Source organism: Idiotropiscis lumnitzeri, chromosome 14, assembly GCF_059441095.1.
Source record: "Idiotropiscis lumnitzeri isolate Australia: NSW breed Sydney's pygmy pipehorse chromosome 14, RoL_Ilum_1.0, whole genome shotgun sequence".
Taxonomy (NCBI): domain Eukaryota; kingdom Metazoa; phylum Chordata; class Actinopteri; order Syngnathiformes; family Syngnathidae; genus Idiotropiscis; species Idiotropiscis lumnitzeri.
In genome coordinates, this window is record NC_142404.1 from 2,402,436 (window position 1) to 2,416,067 (window position 13,632).

General features: G+C 40.7%; 1 protein-coding gene across 2 annotated transcripts in view; it reads right to left on the minus strand.

The window, feature by feature from the left end:
- Positions 1 to 13,632, minus strand: part of LOC148323131 (aryl hydrocarbon receptor-like) — a 58,672-nt gene that overhangs the window by 2,672 nt on the left and 42,368 nt on the right. For both annotated transcript variants that reach the window (XM_088314549.1, XM_088314548.1), the window contains 8 exons: positions 11,621 to 11,715; positions 10,854 to 10,943; positions 10,665 to 10,773; positions 4,665 to 4,792; positions 4,379 to 4,581; positions 4,169 to 4,278; positions 3,916 to 4,057; positions 1,108 to 2,542 (listed from right to left, as the gene is read on the minus strand). In XM_088314549.1, the coding sequence (XP_088170675.1) occupies positions 1,117 to 2,542; positions 3,916 to 4,057; positions 4,169 to 4,278; positions 4,379 to 4,581; positions 4,665 to 4,792; positions 10,665 to 10,773; positions 10,854 to 10,943; positions 11,621 to 11,715 (2,303 nt within the window). In that variant the 3' untranslated portion in view covers positions 1,108 to 1,116. The remainder of the gene's footprint in view (positions 1 to 1,107; positions 2,543 to 3,915; positions 4,058 to 4,168; positions 4,279 to 4,378; positions 4,582 to 4,664; positions 4,793 to 10,664; positions 10,774 to 10,853; positions 10,944 to 11,620; positions 11,716 to 13,632) is intronic.

Sequence of the window (13,632 nt, forward strand, 5' to 3'; positions counted from 1 at the left end):
CACGCTTTTTTTTTCATAAGTCAGCTGGTCCTGCGACTTATACACTGGAGCGACTTATACATTGAAAAAATGTCATTTCTGACCCACGAGAGGGCACTCTAGATTTATGCACCGATATCTCCTACTCCTTACAAAGACAAATGCCCCTCAAGCAAAAAATGAATCATATTCCGCAAACTACCCAGCTCCAAATTGGGAAATTTGCAGCTGAAAACCATAAACCAACCGCAGAGAGAATGTTTGGAGTGAATGAGAAACCTGTTAGGGAACAGCAAAAATTGGAGGCTGCTCTTACTTCTAGATGGCCGCAGCGAGAAGAACGAGTTCGCCAGTGGCTGCTTGAACAACGTGTTTCTGGAGAGGCTTACGGTTTGTCTCCACACTCAGGTAGTTGCCAAGGAGATGAATGTAAAGGATTTTGCTGAAGGACCTTCTTGGTGCTTCCGCTTCATGTCACCCAACTTCCTCACTAACAGAGTGTCCCAAAATCAACATGAACACCGGACACCTTTTCTGTTCATGTTTATTTTTTGTGTAACTTAATAACCTTCATTGTGTTAGCATATATTACACCTATCCAGCCAGTTCTATATTCTTTCATTAATGTTCCTAGATGAAATGTCTGTTTTTGACTTTGTAAAATAAATTACCTGCAAAAAATCTGTTTTTTTACTCCAGAGCGACTTGTTGTCCGGAAAATATGGTATTCAGAGTGCAACAAAATACAGATATTGCAATAAATGTAAATGTTATTGTTACTTCTCAAGATACAGTGCGGTAAACCAAGATCAGATATTTTTTCTGTGCAAAACAGAAACACAAAACCATTTTGTTAAATGACTGAAAATATCTTTTTTTTTTTTTAAACATTTGGCTATTATTCAATAAATCGAAACCAAAGGTGTCAAACAAAGTTCTGTACACGAGGAGGAATCAGTGGTTACCGTTACACAGTATTTTTTCATTCGATTGTTGCAGACTACTTCCTGGTTCACAGAGAAATACATGAGATTTTATCGGCTAGTAGTGCCATTTTGACACTAAGTAGCGTGTAATTTCTAGTGATTTGGTCAAATCAACAAGATGAACCTGAGCATGTATTCGTACCTGCACATATCATTCTTGGTAGCTCTGAAGGTTAAAGACTTGCGCCGAGGTTGACATGTTGGACGGAGCCGTCATGGGATTGATATTGGCATTCTTCTGGCTGATGGCCGATGTGCCCACCATAGACTGACTGCTACCCCACTGGGGGTAGCAGCCGCCCTGTAGGGGACTCTGGTCCAGGCACGTTACTCTCTGGCAGGAGGAGTGCGCAACGGTCAGGGGCTGCGCATACATGCAGCTGCTGTTATTGGCCACCTGGCCGCACACCAGTACGTCCTGCTGAGCGTGATCCAGCCCATTGACAGTTTTTGGCCAGGGGCTGGTACATGGGATTGTTTGGCTTTCCGCAACCGGACTGTTGTTTGTAACGGACGCATGGGGATGCTTGTGCTGGCCCTGCGACCATGAAATCGGTGTAGGGTCAGGGATGGCAGGATTATGCGCGTTAAAGTCATTCCAAGGAATTGAGGGTGGGGTCACGGAGTATATGTTCTTCTGATGTTGAATTGGCAGCTGCTGCTGGTGCCGCTCAAATCCTGGGAAGTGCTCTGAAGCACTACCAGCAGAAGAATCAGGCACAATAAGTTGTGGGAGTTCTATTTCTGGGCTAAAAATGTCCTGAAGTTGCAGCTGCTGCTCATTCGCAGGACCCTGCAGAGGTCCGCAGTGGGCAAGTTTCTGGCTGTTGCTGAAAGCTGGAGCAGATCCCGCTAAGGTTTGCGCCGTGTAGAAGCTGCTGGTTTGAGGGGAAATCCCACCCTGGGACGGCGTCAGGAACTGCTGCTGTGGTTGCATGAAGGCGTCCTGCTTCAGGCAAGCGGCAGGACACTCGTCTCTATTCTCCTTGAACAAAACAGAATCGATTTGGTCGAATATCTCGCTGATGAGGACGTTGTCCAACTCAGACTCCACGCTGTCCTGCTGGTTGCCCTCCTGACCCAAGAGCTTGAGAGACTCCTCCCACTGAATCAGCTCAGAATCATCCACCTCCACGTTATCCAGGGCGCTGCAGAAGTCACCCTTCTGCGCCATCTCCTGCAGGCTGTTGATCACAGCCATCACTGACTGCTTCGCCTCCTCCTTCACCACCATGGGGGCAGAGGAAGTGGCCCCCACGCCCGTGTCCTTCCAAGCGTTACTGGGCACGCTAACCAGCGCGCGACTGTCCATGAAAACCTTATCCACGGGAAAGAGCACCTCTGGGGTGTGCCTGTAGGCGGATTCGTCCTGCCTGAGGAAGCAGTCCAGTAGTGAGCGGGGCAACTGCGTCTCCTTGCTGGCATCCATGTCACCGTTATTGTTAAACTTTTTGTTGAACTCTGTCTGCGTGAGGTCCACGGTTGGGCCGGTGTTATAAAGCACAGCCTCACCCGTGGTGAAGCTGAAGGGCAGCTGCATCCTCCTCTGGCGGAGATAGTCCTCGCCCTCGGCATTGCTGGAACACACAAAGCAGAGGTCACGACAATGACAACTAGGTCTGGGTTAAGAAAAAAAAAAAAAAAAAAAAAAGAATTGACAAATAGATTTTTATCGATTTTCCTTCTCATAGCCCAATATCAAATCAGAAAACCATATATCGAAACTATTAATACCATCCTTTGCCCCACAAATTTACATGCCCACGGGAGATTTTGTCGCTACGAAAAAGTCGCGTATTAAAACAAAACAGCAGAAGCAGTGAAGTCAGCGCCAAAAAACATAAAGGCAGATGTATTTATTATTTTGATCAGGTCATGTTAAATAAAATGTACATGATTAATGTAACAGCTTTGAATTCAATTCAATTCAATTTGAATTCTTAATGTAAATAATATTTTTACCATTGCACTTAGTTACACCAACCAGTTTGTACTAATTGCAGCATGGGTCTTTCTGAGAATGCCTTCCATACGAAAAGTAAAATTGGCATTGTGTGGAATGCTTGATTGAATCGAAAATCAATCAAAGTGAATAGTAATATGAAAATCGAATCGAATCGGGCCCTTGTATATTGAATCGAATCAAGTTTGGAAATTTGAATCGAAACAAGATGTTGAGTATCCATTTAGGAACCATTCATTTGACGGGTCAAATTAAAAAAGAAAACTATTGTGGCAGCCAACCACTATTTTAAGTAGACTATCCCCACCTATTAAATATTTTTCGGGAGTCAAAATATAACCAATCATTTTCCCACTGCTGAGGATGGAGAAGAAACCAATTTGCCAATTACCGACACTAGAAGGAGATTACGAACCTGGTTCAAGTAGTCCATTCTGAACGCAGGTGCATTTCCAGTTGTAATAGGGTGTACACACTTTATCTCAGTTGATAATTTTTTACTTTGCCACTAAAAAGATTTCTTTTTTTTTAAGTGAATTGTACACAAAAAAGTCTTGCAACGATTAATTTTGGTCTCATTTTTCATCACGCAAAAACATGGCATTAAAACAGCGGTCTGCAGACTTTTTACATCAACTGTAAGAGCATTGCTCAGTTCGAAACACATCAAAGTTGTGTTTCGAATGTCTTGTTTTTTGCTCTTTTGCTGATTGGCCTCAACAATATAACAATATACTCTTTTAATATTGGTTAACTTGTTTTTACAACTGTCTGAGAGTGAAGTAATGTAACGTAAAACATGCATGTATAGATAAATACGATGTTTTAGAGTTATTCTGACGATCTTTTTTTCCCATTTTCTTTATTTGTTATTGGAAACATTTTTCAAGATATGAAGAAATTAGTAGATAAAACATCATTCCTGTATAGATTGTATTTTTGACCAGATGTTGCTATTAGTAAAACTATTAGGACAGCAACACTTACACTAGAGCTCGCTGATAGGCGATGATGAAGTCGGGTCTTCCTCCTTTGTAGATGAGCTTGGCGTTGGCTTTGACCCAAACCCAGCTTCCCGACTTACTCAGGAGACGGAAAGTCGTCAGGCCACTTTCTCCAGTTTTAATCACTGTGAAGTGCACGCACACACAAACATGCAAACCATGTTCTGTAGTTAGAAGTCGCAACAGTTGATGAGTCTTCAATCCACATTGCAAAGTATCAAAACTGTCTGACATACTGCGCAAGTGGTTGTCGGCACAGTACATCATGTCAGCGGCGTGGATAAACTGGTAGCCGGAGCCTTTCATGCAAAGCTCTGTCTCTGAATAGCCCAAAATAATCTTCCCCCTACAGGGAAGAAACAAGGTCTCATATTTTCCCACAACTGTATAATTTTCTTTTTTTTTTTAAAAGAACGTTTTGGTCGGATTGCAGTGCTAGGAGTCACCTGTTGTCAACGCCCATAGGTGTGAAGTCCAGCTTGTGCTTGGTCTGAAAGAGCAACATTTTGGAGCGGATCTCCACAATAGACGTAGACTGGACGGGCATGGCGATGCAAAAGAGCGCCAGCTGTGCTTTGCTGTGGGACCCATTTTCCCTGAAGACGTTCTGGCCATGCAGGTACTTGAGTCGTCCCTGGAACTTAAGAGCCTGGTGCAAAGATGAATAGTCGAAACCCCCACAATTAAATCAAGCTAATATTTAAGACGTTTACTCGAGAAGGCAATTCTCACTAAAAAGCCAGACGAGTTGTCCAAGAGGCAGCGGAAGCGACACACAAAACCTCTCTCCAGGAAGGACGAGTTCTCCGGAGGAAGTTGATCGGGATTGTAGAACTCTGTGTTCACGCATTCCCCCAAGCCTGACAACACAAGAAGACTGCATTAGTCATTTACATATGAAGTTCACAATAATAGTGAGACATGTTTAAAATAGTGAGTGAAGCCCAAAATTATTTTTGTAGTTGTTCATTCCATCAGTGGAGGGCCGTGCATTTCACACTAAGGCCTTCGGTGAAGTTCTACTTAGTCCAACTTGAATAAATACCCCTCATAATATTCATGACACCACGGCCGGAGAAATAATATACAGACACACACTTCCGCACTACTGAGTGCTGGACCACCTCGGCTCACGTGAGCGAGTTTCTCTTGAGAGGTCCGTCTTGAAAATGGCCTTGTACGTATATCTGCAATCAAATTCACACTTTTCCCACCTTCGATCATTATGGGTTGAAAAAAGCAAGAATATATTTTAGATTTTCAAACGGTCCCCAGGTACGACTGTCTGATATGGTTTTGTTACTTCCGCGTAGCACTGCTTATCTTATCGAATCACAGGACACATTGGCACCTAAAACGTGAGGCCGGCGAGAAGGCTTGCTCATTTACCTAGCGATCTGGTCGGCTACGGCAACTGTCTATCAACTCTAAAAGCCTGTTCACTCTCACAGCACGGACGTTTGCACAGTTCATTCTGAGAGTGTACTCTGAATATAAACTTTGATCATAAATATGATCATAATTTATCATCATATTTATGATGAACTCCCCTAAAATGATCAAATCGTTTATTCCTTACAATAAATTTGGTATGCGACTTTTGTTTTTTCAGCTTTGCTTCTGACTGTTCTTAACTGTTTTGTTTGTAAATGCTTGTCAAGCACATTGCATTGCCTTGTGACTGAAATGCCAATGTATTGTGTGGTGCTTGTGGGCAGTTTTGAGAAATGAGAAATGCCTGTAAAGATTTCTTCATTTAGATGGTATTCAAGACTCAAAGAAAGCTATTAGAACAGTCTTTGAATTAAATATACAGTAATCCCTCGCTATATCGCGCTTCACCTATCGCGGCTTCGCAGATTTTTTTTACAGTGGTATTGTGTTCTGTGTAGCGGCCCCTTGGATTTTAAATAAGGAAGGACGCAGAGAGTTTCAAAGGGTGTCGATGATCTTTCATCTCTGAACAAGCATGTTCAACATTCTGCACATTGAAAATGACAGGAAAAACAGAAAAACACAAATTGTAATAGTAGTTCACAGATAATTCACATATCAAAAAATACACAACGCTCCTGTAACGGCAGAAATTCACTTTTCTCGTAAGCTTCGTGAATCAGTGTGGGCAGTCGAATGTCACTAAGACTCCTCCGTGGCGGCCCTTCATTTTATCCACAGCTTTCACTTGCTCGCCACACGCGCATGCGCCGTCAATCACAAATTAGAATTATCAAATTAACTACACCATTATTTACAACACCGAAAATTCTAAATCCCATAGTTAACTTATAAGCACTGAACTTGAATCTTTGTAAATACCTAACATGATATAAAATAACACAAGAAGAACTGGCTCTTACCGCTCCAATCAACTCAATACAAAGGAATGAAGAAATATAAATGAATCAAATGACACCATTTCAATTTGCCATCCAACTATCCATCCATCCATCCATCTTCTCTACCGCTTCTCCTCACTAGGGTCGCGGGTGTGCTGGAGCCTATCCCAGCTATCTTCGGGCAGGAGGCGGGGGACACCCTGAACTGGTTGCCAGCCAATTGCAGGGCACACAGAGACGAACAACCATCCGCGCTCACACTCATACTTATGGGCAATTTAGAGTGTTCAATCGACCTGCCATGCATGTTTTTGGAATGTGGGAGGAAACCGTAGTACCCGGAGGAAACCCACGCAGGCACGGGGAGAACCTGCAAACTGCACACAGGATGGCCAGAGCCGGGATTGAACCCACGCCCGGTGCTTTCTCTCAGTGTGAAGCCATCGTGCTCACCATTCGGCCACCGTGCCGCCATCCAACTAATATTTTACATTTTTAATATATTTAACATTTTATACACTACCATAACTCATTCCGCTCTCCAAGGGCGCTAGTTAACAGTTCCGACAGTCAGCTATCTTGCCTTAGCTTGGGATATACACCAGATTCTGAACTACGGACAATGTAAAATAACAAAATATCAAAATGTCAATTATTTCCCAAAACAATCAAATTAATGCTCTTTACCTAGTGTGTGTTATTATAGATGGCTTTTTTACTGCTCCTCTGTCAACATATGAGCACACGTCTCAAAGTGAAGCAACCCGGAAGTTGAATAACAAAAAAAAGAATAAATAACACACTTAAAACTAACTCAGCAATGCCACAAGGTGACACTGCAGGACAACAACTTGCCATCTACACACACAAACAAACCACAACAATGCATCATATCAAATGCATTGTAAAATAATAAAAAATATATTAAAGCTGACTACTTTGCGGATTTCACCTATCGCGGGTTATTTTTGGAACGCATCCCCCGCGATAAACGAGGGATTACTGTACTCCACATTTGGTGATTTTGCATTAATTACAAGATTTTTATTATTCAAGTAAATATCAAAAAGCATGACAAAAAAATAGTAGTTCAAAAACGTGATTAATCGCAATGAATCACAAATTTCTTGTGATTAATGAGTTAAAAAAATGTAATCACTTGACAGCACTAATATATATATATATATATATATATATTTATTTATATATATATGTATAGCGATTAAAATATTTAATCATAATTAATCACATTTTTCATAGTTAACTTGTAGTTAAACATTTTATTCATTGTAAAAAAAAATCCCTATATTTTTTGCCCCAATATTTTATTGAATTGCAATACCTTTAATATATAAGAATTGATTTTGTTTTTATGCAAATACTTTTTTTTATTGAAAAAATAAAGCATTGGATTTGACTCACACAAACAAAGTCACACAAAACAGCATCTCAACAGCCTTTCTAAGGGATCAAATTGGAGTAATATAAGAAATATAAAATGCCAACAAAGTGCAAATGAACTGGGTCAAAATAATGGGATGTCACACCGAGGTCGTTGTGGTTACTGAGAGAAGTTCAGTAATCACCTTCTCGGCTTTCTTGAATGCGGGTTGCAATGGTATATCTCGAGGACAATTCCTAAGTGCAGTCGTTGGACGCAATGCGAAGTATTTCAGCCATACCTTCGCCCTCCATGATGCTAACACGCAGTGGCTACCCTCTTAGCTATGGCTTCGGCGAGTCTCTTTTAATTTAGCCATCCATCGGTTTCTGTCGCAAATTATCCATGGATAGGATGGATGGGTTTTACAAGGGGCTGGAGAATTGGCATCAGCGGTGTGCTTGGCCATCAAATTGTATTTTAAACTGGACGTGCTGCGATGGAAGTTAAATTTACGATGGCAATACACACAAAGGACTTTGCTCTTATCAATGACTTATTAGGTAACTTTAAAAAAAAATTAAAAAAAAAGAACTTGCCGTTCAGAATTGAATTTGCGTAATTTTTACCACTCCCATGATGCTTTTAGTTCTATAAACCAGCAAAAACTCTGCACAGCAAGCTCAGGCGTGTCCCAAATTTCGCGTGCTTGATGTTTTTTTCCGGTCTCGCAAGATCCGTTATGGTGTTGGGAGTTTTTCCAGCGTCAGTGCTACGTCAAAGAACTACATTGTTTATTCGGCCAAGATGAGGCTTAATTGCTCGTTAAAAAAATTGACGGCGTTAAAAAGGGGTTGGATTAATCCCATTAATACCACGTTTTTCTGACACCTCTAATATATATATATATATATATATATATATATATATATATATATATATATATAAAATCATTTGTTTAAACTCAAAAGCACACATTTTTCCATTTAATTAAATCTATTTAAGCAACACCTAATTCGTTTTCTAATGGGTGTACTTCGCTACATATTAAAAAAAACAGCACCATGAAAAAAAAACAAGAATATTACACTAATACAAAATAAATTATCTGATAAATGAGGTGTGGTGCATTCTAAGCAACATATTACAGCATGTTTGACAAATAAACAGTTCCTTAACAAATAAAAGTTAGACTATACCTATCTTGTAATGCATATTTTCAGCATAGGCAACTTCTTAAGCAAAAAAACGACCTTAAACTTAAAGTCTTAGTTTAAAGTTAAGTTGGAACTATATCGGCTATAAACGGTATGTAAAAACTATTTATTATAAAATATTCATTTATTTTATATATAAAATTTAAAATATTTTTCTGCAATTCATATTTATCAGTCGAGTATACATAAAAAAAACAATTATCTTCCTTAATATTGAATAATTTGAAACATTGTTTTTAAAATTTGAATTTTGGAACACAAAACTCATCCAAAAACAGAAGTGTATCAATGTAGGTGCTTGACTGTATTTTCAGTATAGGGAGAAAATAAACACTTTATCCCTTATATTATTTTTTATAACGACTGTACTGTATATACAAATAAAGATGTATTGGACTGTATTGTACAACTCCAAAATATTTAAAAATAAATCAATAAAATAAAACAAGTGTAGTTGGGCGCACTAAATTCCATCCTCCGCAACTTCTTTCAGTTTTCTGGTTAAATCATCAGGCGTGTGACTTTCGAGCAGCCGTGAAAAAGAGTAACGTTTGCATTTGATGTCCCACTCGGCAGTGACGTAAAGTGCAGTAACAGTCAGCTCGCGCAGCGGGGCTGCTGACAAAGCCGTTGCTAATTTGACTCTCGTCTTGTTGTACAAATGAGAAAATTGGCGAGATCGGTCCGCGCCGGAACCTTATGACGTTCCACTCATTTTCACATCAAAGTGATATTGGCGTAAAAATGTTACCATGTTTGTTGTACTTCCACCGATGTACTTTAAGCATTGTGTGACACATCCGACCGACTGTTGAAATTGTAGTCCACAACACGCTTTCCGTCTGGTACATACTTGAAAACTAACGTGAAGTTTGGTGGAGCTTCTTTCACTTCAGGTAAGCTTGTGACCATGTTCCAACCGCTCGCAAGCTTCCCATGCAGCTTGGGCCAAAATTAATGTGGGAGGGGCGGTAACGTAAAGTCAATGGATTTGCGCTAGCCAATGCAGCATATAAAAAGGCGGGAATAGACAGCGCTGCTCCTCCTCATCATAACATTTTGCGTATTGTTCGATCCAGTGCGCACCGAACCGTGACCACTGTATCGAACGATTCAATACAGATACACGTATCGTTGTATGTACATATACATATGCATATACATGTATATATATATATATATATATATATGTAAATATATATATATATATGTAAATATACATGTATATATATATATATATATATGTAAATCTTCTTTTACTATAATGACAATTTGTAATGATTGAGTGTAACAATCGTAATCAGAATTTAATTTCGATTAATCACACAGCTCTATATTACAGCATATTACTAATATCAATGAAGAGTTAATATGAAAGACAGTATTTATCAACAACAATTTCAAGTGTGAACTTTCATGTGCAGTTTTTTAAGCATTCACCCTGACATTTCGCCATAGAAGTGTGGCATTAACGCAGGAGTGCGCATAAAAACTTTGGCATGGTTCTCAAATGCGCACTAGAGGTTGCTGTTTGGTGCTTATTTTTTCTCAGAGCCTAATTAGGGCACATGGGGACAAGGTTTCTGAATGTGTAGAGAGGTCCACTAAATGACATTTTTTTTTTTATATCAGTTTTCATCTTTTAATTCCTAATATATTTAAAGCATGGCGACATAATGCAAGCTTATAAAAACAAACAAAAGCACAATGACACACGTTATCTGATTTTTGCTTTTGATTTTGCTCTGTTGTGCAAATACCTGTATGTGACAGTGTTGGAAGAGCCAAGGCTACATACCTTGTTCACCTGTGTCAGGTGGGTTTAGAGCGAAGTGGAGGTTCTGCCTGAAAGTGGCGCGGTCGTCCGTGTGGATGAGCTCAAACACGCTCTGGTGCACAACATCTGACTACATGGGGAAAGACCACATCAGCGAAGCGTCTACTTAATTCTTTGGTGCACAAAAAAAACTTCAGGACGAATATTCACCTGTTGGAAGCCCAGGTACTCTTTGATGGTGGGCGACGTGTAGAACACGTACCCTTCGGACGCGACCACCAGCACAAAGCCATTCAGCGCCTGCACAGTCACACACAAGTTACATCTTACAGACATTTCCTGATGTCCCACATTATCAGAGTTGGGCACTTGATTCTTTTTTTGCCGGTCAGTCCCCCGCCCTCCGGCCGCGATCTGTATAGCCTTCCGGCTTCGACCATCCAACCTTATTTTTAAAAATTGTCAGCCGCCGACCCCGTTCTGCCGCCGAAAAAGAAAGAAAGCATCCATGCATGACACTGCGGCGAGAGAGCTGCTAACCGCAGTGGTTTATTTAAACATCCTTGTTTGTGTAAGGAGACGTGAGACAAGAGCATGCGTTCAAGCGTGCCTGTATTTCCTTATTCTGACCTCACCTAACCCACGCCTCCCACCTGTTACAGGGGCAAACTATTATAAGAGGGGGGAGCAATACCGCAATCCCTATAGCAGTCATCTAATTTACTATTCAAATCCGCTTACGTTATTATGGGCTTATTATGGTGGTAAGTGTTTCGTCAAACCGGGTTACATGATGTCAGAATAAGGAAATACAGGCACGCTTGAACGCACGCTGCTGTCTCTCACCTCCTCATACACAAACAGTAGGTAGTGGCGCTTTTAATGCGTTCTGAGACAATTCTTTAGATGAACCTTTAATAACAACATGGCACAAATCTTGGTTTCCGAGCATATTTGGACTTGGCTTTGTCTATTACCTGGAGTAGCAGGTCTCCCTCAGAGAAGTCTTTGGTCGCCAAGTTGTTGCCATTGCCTCCAGGAAAACCACTGCTTGTGTTGTTCTTTATCGTTGCTGTAAGAGTGACAAAGGTAAACATCACAAGTGGGATACTTAGTGGCCCTGTTATTCATAGGAGTTGCAGAGTTTAAAGAACATATTTGACTGCTTGTGCAGCTGGTCTGATTATCCACTCTGTGGCAGGACAGCAAAAAAATGTGCCTTGGCTTGTTTGAGAAAAAAACCCGTCTTGTAATCCCCACTTTGACGGTAAAGTGGTAAAGGACAAAAGGTAGTCGCACACAACTGGCTTATTTTCCATGCCAAAACCAAAGCACAGATCACATTGACACTGAGCAACTTCTGATTCCAAATCTTGCTTGAGTGCACATTCTATTGCGCTTTTCCACATGCACATGAGTCCAATGACTAGTCAGGTTCACAACAGCATATTTACTTTGCCACTATTGTGTAAGCATATCGCTGTTATGGGTAGCGCTGCTTAGCAGTACACTTGAGACACTTCCTGTGAGGCTGCAATTCACAAGACTTTTGGAGTTAATGGAAAACATGGAGATCATTTTGGTTTCACCTCATCCAAGCGCAATGCTTTCTATTTTGATAACCATTTCTTCTAAATAATCAATCATCTGCCACATCCAGCAGATGTGGGAAAAAAAACAACACTCAGCAATGATTTTGAAATGCACAAAATAGCCTCATATAGGAGTATAGCTGTTTTACCTTCTGATGACTTCAATACTAGCGTCCCCTTGTGGTCTGAATGTGTAGCTACGGAGCCACACACAAGTCTCCAGATACACATTTGCAAATTGCCACATGCATTTGTGAGTTGTCCACAGCAGGACTGTGGCAAAAGTCACATGTAAGAACGCAGCCAATCAAGATGCCCAGTGTTGACAGATCACAAGCTTACTGACTTCTGTATGCATTTACACATACATTTTGTACATACAAACCAATGTACACGTTTGTAGATTTTTGTCACACATTTGTGACTTCAATCACGCATTTGTAGATTCTCGGTACACATTTGCGACTTCAGTCACGCATTTGCAGATTTATGTTACACATTTGTGACTGTGGTTACTGATATGGATTCTTTTTACACATTTATGGATTGAAATACACATTTGTGAATCTCCTTGATGGAGATCTGGGCTCTACTGAGTGACTCACTTGTTTATTGATTCAAATGTATCCAATAAAATATTGGCCAGAGGTTTTACTCCCTCAACTGCAGATGGAGAAGGGTTGTGGGCAGCATGAACGCTTACAGGAGAGGTCATGACAAAAAAACATGTTTCATTTCTTTAATTTGTGTTTGTCTAGCGCCACCCCGAGATTATCTAACCTCTCACTGGTATCGAGTTTACAATCTCCAGGGAAGGCCATGGCAGTTTTTTTAAGTGAACTGAATCATTCGACACGGTCCATCAAAAAGTATCATGCAAAAGATCCGATTACAGTAAGTCAACGACCTGAATGGTTTGCGAACGGGAAGTTACCTCACTGATTCCTACATGAATGCCAATAGCGTGGCAATATTATAAGTAAAGGAAGGAGACACCCACCGCCCCAAACAAGCCCTAATTGCAGCCCTTGAATGGAACCACTAGCTAGAGTATAATGTCATCAGAAACAACAAGAAGTAAATCATTTTCATGGTTCAGTGCTATAAGATCCAACCCCCGAAAAACTGAATGCAGACTAGCCGCTCCTATTCCATATCTGGAAAACCCACCAAGAGTCCCTTTACTGTTTTTTTCTCTCCATTCAGACCTTGCATGAGTAAGTGGGCCTCTCAGGGGCCTCATGTTTGTTTTCATTTGAGTTTTCTTCCCAACTGATGAAGCCTCTATTCCATCTCTTTCCATTATTAACCCGCTTGACACTTTCTGGTGCTGCTCCGAGCAAACGTCCAACAGGAATTCCTTGCAAGATGGGCTTGATGCCTCATGGATCCTTGCC